The sequence below is a fragment of the Mytilus edulis genome, chromosome 10, assembly GCF_963676685.1.
Source record: "Mytilus edulis chromosome 10, xbMytEdul2.2, whole genome shotgun sequence".
In the NCBI taxonomy this organism is placed as follows: domain Eukaryota; kingdom Metazoa; phylum Mollusca; class Bivalvia; order Mytilida; family Mytilidae; genus Mytilus; species Mytilus edulis.
This window is the reverse complement of record NC_092353.1, coordinates 17,279,994-17,298,857: the sequence shown is the minus strand read 5'-3', so window position 1 is coordinate 17,298,857 and position 18,864 is coordinate 17,279,994. Positions and strand designations below refer to the sequence as shown.

Below are 18,864 nucleotides of genomic sequence, written 5' to 3'. Positions count from 1 at the left end.
GGGCCTTTAATAGCTGACTATGCGGTATGGGCTTTGCCTATTGTTGAAGGCCGTACGGTGACCTATAGTTGTTAATGTCTGTGTCATTTTGGTCTTTTGTGGATAGTTGTCTCATTGGCAATAATACCACATCTTCTTTTTTATATTAACATTATTCAATTTCTTATTTGAATAAACAGATTTATACTTAAATTGCTTTCTCAAATTTTGCAGATTTTAACATAAAACTACACTGATGTGTACTATTAATTTTGAAACAAAGATAGTGGTATACAGATAGTCTACCTAAAATTACCAACCATGCAAGGGCTGCATAGCCAGTCAAGTACGTTAAAATCTTCCATCATTATACCTGTAATTTACCGACCGTGCACGAGCTGTACTACCAGTAAAGGTCGTAAAGCATTCCCATCATCATACCTGAACTCTATATCAACAGAAATTGATCTCAAATGTGTAATGCAACGTGCTCATTTAGGATATTATAAGTTTATAACGTTGTTCATTTCAGTTCATTGGTTCGATTATTCAAACAATTAGGTTTTTCTATTCCCCTCCATAGATTGCCTTTACGGTATTTGGCACAATGTTTTGGTCCTAGAAGCAACTATATTTACGCATAGCTGAATTACAAAAAAATAAGCTTTGTATTTTTGATGGGCTATTACAATAACTGTGTCGATTCAAGTAAAATTACTGGCCGAATGTTTCACCTTCGCGTAAAAAAAACTATGTAAGATTATTATATCGACAATTTGTGTTTCTTATTATAAATTGAATGCTCGCAGATATCTTTAATCTCATAACATTCTGCATATGGCTATTTATAGTTAGGAGGCTGTAATTTACTTGTTTTCGTTAATCGTTGTCTATCAATTTGCTTTCGTTTATTGTTTCATTCATCAACAAGGCCGCTGATTTTTCTCTTTTATATTGATTTATATCTTATTACATGGGGCCTTTTATAGCTTATAAACTGACTTCAATTTTGAATTAAAAAATGTCTAAGGTTTTATATTATGAAAATAATTGCATAACGTTCGAGTCTGCATGTCAATTACGTAAGCACGTCACTGGTTTTTAATATTCTGTGGTGTTTGTCCGTGGTGGAATATGTTTATTGTTGTCCTACAGGTTGCATGTTGTGTCGACTGATATTTAATGTGTTTCCCTAGTTTGTTTTCTATCAATCGATTTATGACTTTTGAACACTGACATGACCGATAAACTATTGTTTTTTGAAATTTTGGATCCTAAATGCTCTTCAACTTTGTACTTGTTTGGCGTTATAGATATTTTGATATGAGCGTCACTGATGAGTCGTATGTAGACGAAACGCGTGTCTGGCGTACTAAATTAAAATCCTGGTACCTTTGATAAACTATTAGTTGCCTTCATTTACTTAATCATTAATATCGGGAGTATGTATGTAAAATGTTTTTACTATACTGTATATAATATCAACTACAAAAACGGTTCTTGGCTGGCATCTTGTCGGGTTGACTGGTATGTGTGTCTGAAGTGTCAGTTGTTTTCGTATATATACATTGTTTTTAGTTGCAGGATTTGTATTTTGTACATTTCTGTCTGTTTTTAATTTTGTCAATATAAGAAAACGATCAACAATTGTGTTTCGAGCTTTCGCCAGCTAAAAAACCTGAAAATGTATATAACAAGTCAAAAATATAAAGGGGGTTTTCCATATGTTCTTTGGGAGGATACAGTGCAATATTTGATTTTGTCAGGAATTCGGTGTTTTGTAAATATTTTTTTTGACAATTATAACAAATCTTATTTTATTTCAAATTGATCATTAGATAAAAAGAAAACCTTAGCAAAAAATACATCTATGTAGGTAAAGACTTAAATAATAAAGCAACAAATAAACGAGTTTAAATTTTTGAATGTAATACAATAGTATTCTGCTTATAAAACAACACTTCTAAAATATTTCTTATAATCCCATATTCTTCAGTTCCCTCGCTTCTTGACATGCTGCACACATATAACAGCACGAAACTGTCAAACAATCATTACACATGTCGCCCTACAAAGTACATTACATAAGTATATATCAAGTAATATCTGCACTTGTTAAACTGCATGAAAGATCTATTTTTGATAAAACCATACACCACACGATAATTTTGGTGAACCTGTCAGATCTCTTTTGAATCATATCTCCATTTTTTCTATCCAATCATTAGAGAAAAGATCCCAAACCCATGTATTTAGTTTTGATGTTATATTTGTTATTCTCATCGAATTTTGTCTAATGCTTAGTTCGTTTCTGTTTGTGTCACATTTTAATGTTGTGTCGTCATTCTCCTCTTATATTTAATGCGTTTCCCTCGGTTTTGGTTTGTGACCCGGATTTGTTTTTTTCTATCGATTTATACGTTTTGAACATCGTTATACTATTGTTGCTTTTACTTGAACTATGTCCTATTTATAACAAACATTATTCACTTTTGATTGTAACTAAAATTGTATATTTTTTTAAAGCATTTCCTTATCGACGGCAAAAAGCAAATAGTCGTACCAACATGTTATTAGAAAAGGAATAAATAGACTGTCGTTAACTCTCAACGAAGAATTGGTTTGCAAATGTCGAATTTGGTTTTTATATGCTATTTTTTTTTCTTCTTCAAATTTGATTAGAAACAAGCAGATATCTCAGTTAAATAATTAACATAACAAAATTAATTTCTTTCAGCGCATTACTCTTATCAATCTAAATATTGGTATATTTGTTTACTTGATTCTTAGCTTTGTTCAAAATATTGTATAGTGTAACTATACTTTTTGCGGTTTGAGGTTAACATTTAATATATTTCGGATTATATATATACGATGGATTCAAAAGCAATGCACAACAAATTATCTTTGTACAAATCAAATAGTTTTCTAGACACAAAATTGAGAATGGAAATGGGGAATGTGTCAAAGAGACAACAACCCGACCATAGAAAAAACAACAGCAGAAGGTCACTAACAGGTCTTCAATGTAGCGAGACATTCATGTATGGTTGTACAAATTTTATGTATTTTGTTTAGCTTAAACTTAAATATCTTGAAATATATTAAAAGGGTACGAAGATCTTGTTTCATATGAAATTGATTCTAGGCTTCTGATTAACTTTCCTAGAAAGTACCCGTAACAATTCATAGTATTACGAAATCATTTTCAACCGTACAATCTAAAATGTCTTTTATGTCAAATTTAGTTATTGAACTTTATTTGTAGGTAATCAATGACATGAATTGATATAAAAGGAGTAGGTTCAGTAAGACCCCTTTTTGGCCTCAAAATATAGCAGTTTTAGAAAATTGTGAAAATGTAATCGTTTAGATATTTATTGCAAAGTAGAATGCTTCTGCTACATAAATATGGGCCGTTTTTGACAAAACAATGCACATATATCGGGTACTAGCATCATTAAGTCATGTTAAATAACTGAAATCTTCACAATTGTAGCATTTTAGTTAAATTTTAGACGGTTTCCGTCTGAAATGAAAGTGGCCGCATTCGTGTTAATTCATAATATTGAAATGTAAGTTGTATTTGATGATAATACATAATATATATAAAGGTTGAGGATGAACACGAATGCGGCCACTTTCATTTTTGACGAAAACCATCTGAAAAGTGACGATTTTTGGCATATTTGATAGATTTTTCATATTTAAGCTTGAATCGGGGCGTTTTAAATGACTTATTAAGTTAAAATCTTCCCCATTAACTAATTGAATCAATTTAAATAGACACTTAAGTGTTTAGAAAGTGTCTAAAATCTTTCGTTAGATGAACTTGAAAATTGAGGCCGAAATCGGCCCTTACCGGACCTATTCCTTTGTATTTCTACTTTTTATGTCAATGTAATTTTGACAAACTGAGTTATTTTGGTTTCTGCAGCACTTTGGAAGTAATGGTTAAAACATTATACCGTTATTCCTAAAGATATTTTATCTTTTTATATTATTTGACATCTTTCGTCTCTCTGATATGGTTTTTACATTTGAAAAATTCACCATTTCTTTATTTTATGACGTAAACAGAATTTTAGTCTCTCAGATAATAAGTTATAACTAAACATATTTAACTAAACATATTTGGAATTTTAAATCTATATATATTATGCATGCAGGAAGTATGCATTTATTATGTAACTTTTTACTATTTGTGACTTCGATAGACTGTTTTGTTAAAACTAATATAAAAGATATTGATCCGAAATAAACTTTCTAGTACACTTACTACCAAAAACAGATATGTCTGTTATCAATGTTACTTAGTATCATAAAATACTTTTATCAAAAGAAATTTGAATGTTTTCTCGTCAGATCGTAAGAATACATGATCTAATATAATATAATATATATTAAAAAATTAGATGTAGTATGATTAACAATGACATAAATTCTCATACGCCTATCACCCAAAGACAAAATGAATTAAAAGTTAGCAACTTGATGTCAGTATAAGTTAATTCCAGTTTTATTGTTTTGAAATAACTAAACTTACTCTTATTCCACCCATGGTCCTTATTCTGGTCCTCATATTTATTGGTGCGGCAGGAACACAGCACATAGTACAACAACATTCACCAAGACGCGATGCTAAAGATGCCATAGCACAAGAACAACAACAAAATGTGAACAAACCTGAAATAACAAAACAAAAAATAAAAACAATAATAATTAAAACATGTCCAGTCAAGCATGTGAAAATTGACAATGTCTATCACACATCACTTTTTATTTACCTTATTTAAACTTTTTACTTAAAAAATTTTTAAAATCGGTATTATAATGCATGATGTATAATGTATTAGCATTTCATGTCTGGTTTTATGTGATTCAATATACAAAATTTAAAATGACTAAGTATCTCATTATTCTAATATAGCACAAATACATCCTGATAATATAGTACGACAGACATGTTTAGTCTTCATTATCAATAGCGCTCGAATAAAACATATGTTCGAAGGTCAAATCAAATTAAAAAATAAAAAAAATTGTGGTGCCAAATCTAGTGAAAGTCGTCTTGCAAGGAAAACAGTACTACTAGGTAGATTCGTGCTTTTGATATGTAACATTTTAATTTTAATTTCCATTGTCTTAATATCAAGTTTAAACTTAATGTTTAGTTACATACAATTTCCGACATCAGAACAGCAATCAAATATTCCAGTAGACCAGTCCCTGATACCGTGTCTGTCTACAAGTAAAAGTGGGTTACGAAGCTGTTGTGGCTGTGCAATAACAACAGTAGTTGACGACTGTTGTTGTTGTTGCGGTACTTGGTCGTACCTTTGCATAGACTGAGACGATGGCGCTTGGTTATAGCTTGAAGCATTTGGGTGCTGATTATAGTCTTGAGAATTTGGATTGACCTGGTTATTTTTAGAATCCATGTTTGACAGAAATATTCTAGTGATGATCTGACCGCCGTTTCTGAATTTCTTTAAATAAAATATACATATATGTAGAAATCCAACCGCAAAAGTCAATTAAAAAAGAGATACAGAGGTTGCTATGGTCTTTATCGAGAACCAAAACATGCCGAAACACTCAACAGAAAGTATTTTTAGTATGCAAATCCTGCAAAGAAAACTTCACCACGATAAAGTTAAAACACAGAAAAATAAAAAAAAACCTTGAAATAAGTTTTGCTATGATTACATTGCTTCTTTTAATAGATGAACAGAGAAAAAATATAATGTGCAATGAACTCGAGCTTGAGGAAAGTAGTAAATTTTAATTATTGGAATTTCTGTTAGTAAAATACATCTTCATGCAGTTCTAGATCTCATGTCGTTGGATATTATTAAAAATATGAAGTATTTATTATTAAACATGACAAAGAATCAAAATAAGACATATCTATATAAATCAAAATCCTCAAAGATACCAGGATCGAAATTATGTTAGCCAGACGAGCGTTTCGTCAACACAAAACACATCAGTGACGTTCAAATTAATAAAGGTTATAAAGGCAAAAAGGTTCTAAATTTAAGAGGATTGCTGATCCGAAATTCTCAAAATTCAGCTAATGAAATCTATGCATAGGTAGAAAATCCTTGATTTCGACATTCAAACTTTGTAAACAGTTAATTTATAATTATGACATTATTAGGTTATACCTTCGGTGAAAAGATCTCCACCAAGAGTGTCATCGACCCAGTGGTTGTATATTAACTCGTAATAGATACCAGAATTTAAATTTTGTCCGCTGGAAGTGCTTTTTGTCTACCCAAGACTCATCAGTAACGCTTTATTCAATAACTCAAAAAGCCAAATAAAGTACAAAGTTGAAGAGTATTGAGGACCTAAAATTCCTTAACATTTTGCTAAATACAGGTAATCTATTCCTGTGGTAAAAAATACTAAGTTTAGTACTTCGAAATGTTTTTTAACCAGGCAATTTATAATTATGACCATGAAGTTCTGACTATTGAGCTGGTGATCCTCTCGGTTGGAAGAGCAGGTGCATCGACCCTGCGGTTGTGAATAAACTATTTCTAGATACCATAATTCAAAATGTGTACGCAAGACCCGTATTTCGTCTTTACGAGACTTACCCGTGACTTGCTATACAGCAATATCTTAATGTAGAAAGTGGCGGATTTACTTTGATTTATAGCTAGCTAGACCTCTCACTTGTATGAGGTCGCATTACAATGTGTACACAAAACAAACAGATAGATACTTGGTAAAAATGACAAAAAAGGGGCAAAGCAGTTCTCATTGTGTTATAGTCTTAATCACTATACCAACAACCAAATATGTCAAAAAAGAAAAACAAAATGTCATATAGGCAAAGTACATGAACAAAAACGAAAGACAAGAATACAAATATAACCACAGCACAGTAACACAATGGTGGGATGTATAACCTGTGTTATTAACATAAGTGGACTAAAAAGTTAAGGTTGATGTTAATTTATAGAGACAAATAAAGGAACACTATAACACATACATAAGATGACAAACAACGTCAGTACCTAAAACTTATACTTCAAGCCCATCATGTATTATTTGTGAAGTTGATACGGAATATTTTTCAACAAGGTCTTGGTACCTTATTAAAAAGCTTTTTTAAACGAGAAAACTTACAAAATAGAAAACTTACTTGTTCACAAAACTTTTCGTCACAGTTTCTATGGATTTCTTATCAACTAATATCTTTTATTCAAGTGAAGATTAAATAACATTGAATATTGATTATAAAGAGGGGAAATAATCAATTCTTTTTATTTTTGAAAAATAATACTGAGGTACTTTGATTTATGTCAGATAAAAATTTGTATGAATGAAGACAATTTTCCGGATAATAAAAAGAGAGCTATACTGTCATTTATATTAAGTCTAATGACTTTTTGGTAATATTGGTTTAGAAAGTATAGCAAATTATAATATAGACTTTAACTCTGTGTCTGATTTAGTGAAATGAAGCAAAAAAGTTACTTCACAGACGAAAAAAAAACTTGCAGTTTTAAGTGGATAAAAAGTCAAATAAAAAAAAAAAATACTGAACTCTGAGTAAAATATTCAAAAAGGAAAGATACAAAGGTTTGGGTATACCTGTCACATCATAATCATTTTTATGCAGCCCATAGTTTAGATATTAAAGTGTAAACTTATCGATCCTTTACCAAAATTAAACGGATATGCATTTTCAATGCAATACAATTATATATTGTTCGTATCGGTAAAAAAGATATTCATATATGTAACACTCCCAACGTGTCCTTCCCGCCAAACGTGTTCGATTCACCCAAACGTATCTACCCCCTCCCCCCAAACGTGTCCGTAATATTCAAGTTTGCCCAAACGTGTCCAATTTCATAACTCCTAAACGTGTCTAATAATTTTTATTCGCCGAAACGTGTCCACGTCTTTTAGCGCTTATACATGAATGTCTTAAATGACATCAATAACGTTTAAACGGGAAACTCCACACTAAAATTTACGACAAAAGGGACGATTTTTCGTTTCCTATTGTTAATTTTCCATTTTTAGATGGTGATGTTTTTTGGCACCATATCACGGTGTTTACGTTTCACAGCTTGTTCGCTATGCCGTGTCTGTTATGACGTTTTTGATTTTAACGAGCGCATCCTATGTATTACTGGCAAATTATTAAAGCAGCGATATCGTTACCATAAATTATTTAAAACCTTAACTAAATTTTTCCATAGATATAAAGATTTGATTTGAAGTTAAGTTGTACCTGTAGAAAACTTATTTAAAACGGAATAGCATATCCTTATTTTTACAGAAATGTCGTTAACCGTGACCGGAAATTTAGAAATGATCCTTGTGAACTTATCGCTCCTTTAAATAAACTTATTCTAAAAGGTTACCAATTCAACACTGTAATAAGATTATTGAATATTGTTTTTTTATTGGTATAAATATTGGTTTTGTTATCATTAAGAGCGAACATAAAAATATTTTAGTACAGTTGAATTAATCGTTTACTAAGTGAACTATTTTGTACTACATTGTAATAAACTCCAATGATGACTGTTATATTAATCCGAATTTTGCACGGCGGACTAATAGCAGAATTGACCTCACTTTTTTCAACAGTTCTGGTATTTTAAAAGCTAGCTCTTCAAATCATGAACAGGTTATCATTTTCTTAAATAAATTTTCGGTTTCGACCATCACTAAATACACACGAATAAGAGACATAACGTCCAGTGACAAATATTTCAGGTTCTATTATCATTCCGGGAATTTTAGGTTGGGCATAAAGTTTTACAGTTATTAGTGATTACACTAGATGGGATTATCATCTAAAAAAAATTAAAATCGAGTAAAGACCGGTTTTATGATTTCAGTAAAAAACAACTTCAATCTCCATTATGTAATAGAAACCGTTTCAAATAAAAGTTGCGGAAAAAAAATAAAAAAATATTGGCTTCCAAAATGCAACTGATGGCACAATGAAAGAGTGAAATGCTACAAAGGTTTTAATATTTTCCCATTTCTCAGCAGTAACATACCCTCTGCTCCTTCGTATGGTGTTTACATATCTCAATTAATACGTTATTCTCGTGCTTGTTCACACTGTATGGACTTCATATACAGGAGTATGCTCCTTACGCAGAAACTTCTCCAACATAGTTATGAGGAGGACAGATTAAAATTGACACTCCGTAAATTTTATGGACACCATCACGAATTGGTTGATCCATACGATGTGTCTTTTACCAAACTAGCTAAGGACATTTTTACCACATGGTAAATTATGGTTTGTCATTACGTCGTCTAATCTTGTAATTACCGAACGTGACTTATTCCCGATTGTGACTGTTTTGCTGAGTGTGAACTCGCATTACTATACGACGTGTTACGGTACTTGTTTACCCCAAATTCATGTATTTAATTTGATGTTATATTTGTAATTCTCATCGAATTTTGTCAAATGTGTTGGCGTCTTTTCTATTATATTCATGTGTTATGGTAAAGAAAATTAATCACCGCCTTCATTAATTAGATTTGATTTGGTTCAACGTTATTTGTACGATGTTTTACGTTTGCAGTTAGATTCAAAACTAATATCCAATTGTTCAAAATATTTGAAGAAATTAAACAAAAGCTCTGTTATTCGACTTTTGGAGATGCGAATTTAAGCAAAGATGCAACTTGGGTACTCCTCATCACAGAATCATTGATGGTTTCGGGGTCAATAGAATGTTCAGACCAATTTTTCTATGATTCCATATGGATTCAAATTGGTGAAACCATATAGTTAATAATGATACATCTACAAAATAAACACATAATGGAAACTATTGTCTGAAGCATAAACAAACCTAGGTAAAACAAACTGTAAAAATATGTCCAATTTGGGTACCCTCACGTTATATAATATAGTTAATTGCTACCTCAATTTGCTATCAATAAGTATTGCAATCTTCATTGTTATTAAATGTAATATCAGTATTTTGTTAATCTTAAATCAATCCTAATTCTATCTTTTTGAGAAATAGTTTTACCCATTCAAATGTGACGTCATTTTTTGTGTGCTGTTTTAGAATTTCAAATGTGATGTCATTTTGTGTGCCTTTCCACCATTTCGTATGTGACGTCACTTCGTTTTTCACTTTTTGCGTTGAGGCCTTGACTAAGTCGGGTGTGTCTATTTTTTGTGTTGGTTTATGTAATGTATCCGGTTTTTGTTTTCTGTACTAAGTTAATACTTCAGTTTTGTGTATATCTTTTATATTCATTTGATAAAATTTACTGTTTGCAATAGCATTAATTGTTCTAAATAATAAGGATGTTCTTATCCCAAGCAGAAAACCTTAGCCGTATTTGGCACAACCTTTTTGAATTTTTGATCCTCAGTGCTGTACAACTTTGTACTTGTTTTGACTTTCGAACTTTTATATCTGGGCGTCACTTGTAAGTCTTGTGTGGACGAGGCGCGCTTCTGGCGTATTGAATTTACAACCTGGTGCCTATTGTTAGCTATTATTCATGTGTTTCTGTGTCTAATATGTTCTCCTATTTATTTGTATTGTAGCCTTGTAATGTTATGTTGTCATTTTTATGTTATATTTATCATTGCTATTAAAGCGGGAGGTTTGGCATGCCATAAAACCAGGTTTAACCCATCAATTTTTTTCTTTATAAAATGTCCTGTACCAAGTCAGGAATATGACCATTGTTATATTATAGTTCGTTTCTGTGTGTGTTAAGTTTTAACGTTGTGTCGTTTGTTTTCTCTTATATTTGAGTGTGAATTCACATTACTATAAGACGTGTCATGGTACTTTTCTATCCCAAATTCATGTATTTGGTTTTGTGTAGACTCTCAACCGTTATGCATGTACTTATAACAAGACTAATCTCAACTATCAATATGAAAAAATAAGAAGATGTGGTATGATTGTCAATGTGACAACTTTTCACCAGCGACCAAATGACATAGAAGTTAACATATATGTCACCGTACAGCCTTCAATAATGAGTAAACATTGATACCGCATATTACATCCTTTTCCAAATGAAGCTTTACAATTAAAAAGTTATATAAGCTTATTGCGTTATCCTTGATGACTTTGACTTTTAAACTACTTCATTTTTAATTCGGATTTTGTCTTATACTAAGTCCGTTTCTGTGTGGGTTACATTTTAATGTTGTGTCGCTGTTCTCCTCTTATATTTAATGCGTTTCCCTCAGTTTTAGTTTGTTACCCCGATTTTGTTTTTTGTACATCGATTTAAGAGTTTTGAACAGCGGTAAACTACTGTTGCCTTTATTTATGCGCAGATAATTAGATATTCATCTACACGAGGTATCTGATTTAATACCCACAATTTAACTGAGCATGGCTGCCTACATTTACATCCAACATAGCCTTTAATAAACCATTAGTTCGGATTATAACACATCGATTAAATACAGGGATTATGTCCACATTGAATGAAATGAAAAGAATAGACACACCGGATGGTTCTCTTCAGATCATTAACACTAAATATATCTAGGTATAAATATATGTGGTATGGTTGCTAATGAGACCATGTTCTTGGATTACTTTGCACTTCTCATGAGTGTAAATTGGAACCACACTTTTAAAAAAAATAGAATCATCAAATTTGGCAATAATGTATCTCTGGGGCTAGGTAAATAAAACAAATTTGGTGTGGCCCGCCTGGTTCGGCAACTGGAGGGAAAACAGGACAAAATCTCGAACGGACATTTTAACCAGGATAATACTGCCTAAAGTAATTTATTTCCATTTTTTTAAGGAATAGTAAAATGAGTATACGTAAAGGAAAAACAAATAACCTACGTATTTGTAAAATGGACACGAATGATAGTTCCAGTAACAAAATTCTTTATAGTTACACGTTTGGGCGTTTATACAAATGACACGCTGTGGCGCCCTTTTACATTTAGACATTTTTGCTGTTCAGTGACGTTATGTGGACACGTTTGGGGGAATCGAACACGTTTGTGGGGAAGGACACGTTTCTGATTGTTACACTTTTATTTTTACTGTATTCCTGTCACGTAATGTTGTCATTTTAGCAGTATTTTGAACGCTGCCATGCAAGCGGAAGGTTTGGCTAGCCACAAAACCAGGTTCAACTCACCATTTTTTCCTGAATGTCATGTACCAAGTCAGGAATATGGTAGTTGTTATCAAGCAGTCTGTTTCTATGTATGTGGGAGTATGTATTGTTGCAGTTCAGTGTTTTTATTGTTCAATTGTTTTCTTCTTATAGCTAATGTGTTTCCCTCGGTTTTGGTTTATGACCCGGATTTGTTTTCGTTGAATCAATTTATGACTGTTGAACAGCGGTATACAACTGTTGCCTTTATTTAGTCATACTGATATATGTCAAGTAAAGTGATTGTAGCTTTTGCTTGGGTCCAGTTGAATTGATGCATAAATTGCTATGTTATTTTAGAAGTGATCAGGGTTATTCAAGTTAAACATAATTTATACCAACGGAAAGCAGACATTTTACTTTTACAGATTCAACGATTCATCCATGAGCCAGTAGTGATATTCGTCATGTTTACCACTGAAAACTAAATTACAGTTGATTTAATGAATACATTTTAAGAAACACGATATATTCTTTTTAATCGACACAATTTGAAATGTAAAATAATAAAAACAATAAAACAAACAATGTTATTTTGTATATATCCGCCGATCTGCTCTGTTGGCTTTTGGTTCAAACACTTTGCATTCTAAGATATAGCAACAAACCACATCAAAGAAAATTTAATGTTTGCAATAATATGCTACATACTGTAGTAAGACATATCAATTCTCACTTTGTGTTTAATACGTTTGATGTGTAAATTACTTCACATATCATACATGTGAAACGGTAATAATACATCGTTGTCTCAGTGCGATACATAGTATAAACTGTTAAACTTATATGTTTTATGGGATACCCATATTTGTAAGTTCTCTGTGATCCTGGCATGTGGAACAAAGACCACAAAATGTAGCTGTAACGCAATCTGTGCACATGGTTCCCTATAATATGAAACAACACATTAAAAATGAGGTAGTTTAAAAGTCAAAGTCATCAAGGATAACGCAATAAGCTTATATAACTTTTTAATTGTAAAGCTTCATTTGGAAAAGGATGTAATATGCGGTATCAATGTTTACTCATTATTGAAGGCTTTACGGTGACATATATGTTAACTTCTATGTCATTTGGTCGCTGGTGAAAAGTTGTCACATTGACAATCATACCACATCTTCTTATTTTTTCATATTGATAGTTGAGATTAGTCTTGTTATAAGTACATGCATAACGGTTGAGAGTCTACACAAATTGGAAATAATACACCTCTAGACAAAACAATATTTACTTTCATGATTCATTGCTGTACTTTGTAACACTTAGACGATAATACTAATATGTAACAAGAAGACTCAACATTAGATAAATGATACAATAAAAATAAAATATACAGGAAAGTTAACACATCATTTAAAGGTACGAAGATGTTGTTTATCTTCGGTTATAAACTGTAAATATTTTGATATTTCATTCAGCAACTGTGTTTTGTTTTAAATCTGAGTTAAACAGATGAATCAGGATGAACCAAGATAAATTATTTCTATTGTTTTGGTCATGTGATATGTATAAGGTTGAGTAATTGCTGTTAGATTAAGGTTCATTGTCTATTCCAGGAACAATAAATTATCATTCTAATCCAAAACATTCCAGGAACAATAAATTATCATTCTAATCCAAAACATTGTAATCACAGTTTAACTATTTTTTGAGAAATATGTCTTTAGTAATACAGTTGTTGGTAAAGCTAGTTTGCAAATATATATTCAAATAAATCATTTAGTCGTATCTAACAATATCATTCGATTTAGCGGAGGGATTTTAAAATTCAGTATAAAGCTTTGCTTCCTTACCCTAATTCCACCTACGGTTCTTATTTTGTTTCGAATGGTGATATTACTGGCAGGAACGCACATTGGCATGCAGAAATGTTCTCCCATTCTGGACCCAAGGTAGCACAAAGAACAAGGATGACACATGCATGTTAGCAAACCTGAAATATACAAGTGTGAGAAAATGATGCATTTTCAGTGTTACTATTTTCTGTAATATTCCAAACCAACATAATACTTCAAAAATAAAAATAGAATGGTAATTTTTACAACATATCTTTATTGAATTATCCATTGAGAGAATAATAATTAAGTCATTGAGTAACTAAGGTTCTACTTACTCCGACAAAATTAAACATCCGGAGACTTGGCTATGATCTTAGTCTGCTTTTGGTCGAATATCTACTGAAGTGTTTATGAAAATTGTTTTCAACACAACGAGTTTGTATAGAAAGGATCTTTTACGGTATCAAATTTATCAAATAATATTTTTCTTACCAAGAATCAATTGTAAAGAATGACAAAGCTCAGATATGCTTACGGTATTGTACCGATCATTTGGTGTGGGATTTTTTCTTTCCTTTTTTGTTGTATTTTATTTTAATTTGGTTTTTTGGATTTTAAATGAGTATGTTGAATGACTTAAGCTAGTTTACTAACTCAGTTGAAATGAAAGAAAACATCCAAAGAATCTGTCAAATAAGACTTGTAATGACTTACATGTTGCTGGATCAGCTAAACAGTCAAACAGTCCTGTAGTCCACTCCCTGTGTCCTTCAAAAGATGTGACCATCAAAGGATTATTTTGAAGCTGTGGTTGATTGACCACTGGTTGGTTGTATGGTGGTGGTTGGGTTGAACCATAGTTTACCTCTGGATAAAGAGGTTTCTTTGTTTCCTCAGTACTCATATTTGATAATCTATGAAAAGTAAGATAGCTTCTACTGATAAAATATTGAAGTTCTTCTTCCGAAACATAAGTGCATAGTTTAGTGTGTATATTGAGAAAATACAATAGATCTCCGACAAAGACGTATCTGTAACATAATCATACCATAAGTCTAAACATCCCCTATCCAGAAAATGTTAATCCGGTATTTAACTTGTGACATAGTTATGGATAATAATACGTCTTGACCAATTATGGTGAGATAAAATCTACATTAAAGTTGTCATTGAACTAATATCACAAATAAAAAAATAGAAAAAAGAAAAGTAAAAATCTATTTTCTTATGTTGTAAATATAATAACATATGCTATTTTGTTGGTAACAAAACGCAATATGTGTAGACCTTATCACCCTTTGATTCAATTTATCAAAATAGTAGACAATTGTACAACATTATTGGTCAATAATTTTGTTACGCGTTTAAGTCATCTGTAAAAAAAAAATTGCGGTTGTTTTTCGTTGATAATAATTGTTCAATAGGGATTTCTGTTGAAACACCACCTAAAAAACATATTTTGCGGTCAAATAAGAAAACCTTAACAAAATAACTTCTTTTTTTCATGGTGAAGTCTGGCTGCAATAATTGTTTTAGTATTATAGTTTACCTGGGAACGTCTTGCTGAGGTATCACCTAACTAATTTGACCATACACGTTTTAAGGTATATATATGCATGATTTGTGTAATTATCACGAGATTTTATGTAAACAATTTTATCTAAATTTGCCTTTATGAAGATAGGTGTACTTTAACAATGTCTATGTATCTTTTATCAGTATGTATTGCTCAATAGTGTTTGTTGGGTGATAACACTAGTTTCAAAATCTAGTGAAATATCAATCAAATATTTAACACATTTTAAACTACATTTGTACTTTCCTTTCTTTATCCAATGAATGAAAAGGTTCATTATAACTTGAACTAGTATCTAAAAAAAAACCAACTTATTGAATAATAAGTTAACGTTTAATTATATCAGAATTAATCAGCTTTCACAATAGGCTACAGTTAACAAAAGACATAACAATATAGAGTGTTGAACGATCGGGAAATAGCGCTTGACCAAGCAAATATACTGTTACTGTGCCAATGAAAATAAATAATGTGTTCGACTTCCAGTCGAATGATTTGTCACTGTTAATCTAAATCTAAATCGTAGAAGTACCGTAGTAACATCAAGTTTGAACTTTTCCATGTTGAAGACGTCACGTATACCCATGGCGTTTATGTGTATTTATTATACATGAAGTTTCTCGGAATTTTATTATTTATCAAATTTGTAGATTTGTTTTAAGATCTAGCGTACTGACTACTATTTCTTTTGTAATGCATTAAAATCGGTAATAAACTGCTGTATTTGAAGAATTGAAGCTTTAAATTGGGATTTGATAGTTGCAAAAATTTTTGTTTTGTTCACACATCGTTGTTAATAAAACGGCATTTAAAAGCGACTATCATACAAGTGAGACGTTTAGCTCTATAAAACCAGGTTCAATCAATCATTTTCTACATTTGAAAATGCCTGTACCAAGTCAGGGATATGACAGATGTTGTCCATTCGTTTGATGTGTTATAAATTTGATTTTGCCATTTGATTAGGGACTTTCCGTTTTGAAATCTTGGAGTTCAGTTTTTATGTGATTTTACTTTTTATCGAAATACTTAGGATGTCTTATCCCAGTCATAAATTGCCGTAGCTGTATTTGGCACAAGTTTTTGGAATTTAGGGTCCTCAATGCTCTACAACTTTGTACTTGTTTGGCTTTATAACTATTTTGATCTGAGCGTTACTGATGAGTCTTATGTAGACGAAACGCGCGCTTGGCGTATTGAATTATAAGTATGGTACCTTTGATTACTTTTAAAACGTTTATGCTGAAAGTCAGTCGTCTATAATAGTAATAAAGGTTGACGAAAAGGCAAACAACTGTCTGAAACACAACAAAAAACCCAATGATGAGCAACATGGCTGCAGCCGTTTCAGGGCTGATCATTTGTGCCTGTGATGATAAGGAGATCCTGGTACCCGAGAGCAACAGAAAAAAGATTGAATTTTTCTTAGAGTTCGGTATTTTTGCAACATTACTTAATTTAAATCATTTGGACACGACTGTGTATTGGAACATCACAACATTCGAAGTGCTCCTGTGAAAAGTAGTCATACATTATGTGTTTTGTGTGTACATAATGAAGGACACTTCTGGAGTCTCATAAATATATATTAGTTCGATATTCAGAATGCTTATTATGTCATTTTTGTCGGGATATTGAATATTTTCACTACGTTTTAGCTACTGCTAATATAGATTAGAAAATAGAAAAATAACATCGTATTAATTATGGTTCATCCTTTCTGGATTTAACGGAACTAGGCACAATAAATTAAATTGCTAATAAATCATTGATATGTATCCAATAGAAATACGTCTGTGGCGTACATAAATGTCTCAATTTGGCATTGCTCTTGAATGTTGTTGCACATATTTATAAATTTATGTTGGCGTTTGGTTTTTTTTTTGCAGATCAGTGTTTCTGGTGTTCCATTGCTTCCCTCTTATATGTTATGTGTTTACCTCGGGTTTGGTTCGTGACCACGATTTGTTTCCACTTAATCGTTTTATTAGTATTGAACAGCGGTATACTACTGTTACATTTATTTATGACGAGAACTGATTAAAACATATAATCATATCAAGTATGACCGATAATATATCAACGATGTAAAGTCATTGGACAACTCATTTACAATAAAAATAAACATCGATGAAATAAGTACTGACAAATAGTACAAAAGAAAACTAACTGCAAACATAAGTTATGTAATTGTTTTTCTTATTAAAATCATGTTCACTTAGTATTGATGGAAAAATAATATTTGTGACCTTAAAATTGTGATCTCATAAATAGGACCAATGAGCACTTTATTCAACAATAAGTATGCTTTTACATATAAAACAAAAGCTTTATTTTCTACTGTGTTTACATCATACTTGCTTCAAGATCGCGTGTTGTGGCTCAAATTGGAAAACGAAAAATATGAACAGATATAATATAGTTCATAAGATTTAAGAGTTTATTTTGACGTTCATTTTCGCTGAAGAAGTATACATTTTCTTTTAATAATCAGCTGAATCCCGCCTCTGATAAAAACTATCTCTGAAACTGGCATCATCAAGATAGTTGAATTCTTGATTATTAAATTTTATTACCTTTTAAAGACATTCATTAAAAAACCAATCGGCATTTCTCTGTTAACTAACTATGCTCATATTCTTGCGTGTTTGTTCGTTCATTTACACGGAGCAGACTTAATATAGAAGTACTTAGTAAGAATGAAAAGGACATTGCATTCTCCTATAAAATCAAGTCGATATAAATGATACCCAGTCACTAAATGATGAGTTGATAGACTATGTTGAACGCACATATCCCATCAAACTGAAAATATAGGATTCCACTGATACGGTGAACTTGCCTCATATCTTGACTCAAATGTATAAATAAACAAAGCGAGTTTTTTTTTAGAACAACACTTTACGGCCAAAAAAAATCCTTTCAGCTTCCACATTATGAACATGTCCATGTAGCAAAATTCCACCAATGCCAGCATAAGGAGTACAATGTATATGTTTTCTAGTTATAGCTATATTTCAAATTTGTGTTTTCTTGAAAAGGGAACCTATGTAAATCATGGGTTCTAAGTAGTGAAATTGGAGTAATCTTTACGTACTCACTCACGAGTTGGTTGGTCGTTATTTTTCCTAGATGACGACGGATATGTTTTATACATCAATTCCGTCCCCTTTTCCTTTAATGACCTCACCGAAGTTGCTCTCACAGGAGTTACACATGATTGAATCATAATTCTACGACAGTTGGCACATGTGCACCAGGCAGGGTCTGATTCCCTTTTAGTACAAAAGAGATCACTCCCGATATGTTCGTGGTGTTCAGTCATTTGTTGTGGGAGCTTTGTTACCTGATTCAATGATAATTATC

The 18,864-nt window shown here is 31.6% G+C and overlaps 2 protein-coding genes across 2 annotated transcripts; both read right to left on the bottom strand.

Moving 5' to 3' along the window:
• Nucleotides 1-1,826: 1,826 nt before the first annotated feature.
• On the bottom strand, nt 1,827-5,441 carry LOC139492367 (cornifelin homolog B-like). The gene is made up of 3 exons (XM_071280571.1): nt 5,162-5,441; nt 4,526-4,665; nt 1,827-2,047 (listed from the first exon to the last, which is right to left on the bottom strand). Exons 1-3 carry the CDS (start codon nt 5,418-5,420, stop codon nt 1,955-1,957), a joined length of 492 nt encoding a protein of 163 aa, XP_071136672.1. The 5' UTR covers nt 5,421-5,441; the 3' UTR covers nt 1,827-1,954.
• A 7,314-nt stretch (nt 5,442-12,755) lies between these two features.
• Nucleotides 12,756-15,548, bottom strand: LOC139493532 (placenta-specific gene 8 protein-like). Its single transcript, XM_071282020.1, has 4 exons — nt 15,472-15,548; nt 14,637-14,836; nt 13,938-14,077; nt 12,756-13,031 (listed from the first exon to the last, which is right to left on the bottom strand). Exons 2-4 carry the CDS (start codon nt 14,824-14,826, stop codon nt 12,936-12,938), a joined length of 426 nt encoding a protein of 141 aa, XP_071138121.1. The 5' UTR covers nt 14,827-14,836; nt 15,472-15,548; the 3' UTR covers nt 12,756-12,935.
• Nucleotides 15,549-18,864: the final 3,316 nt, after the last annotated feature.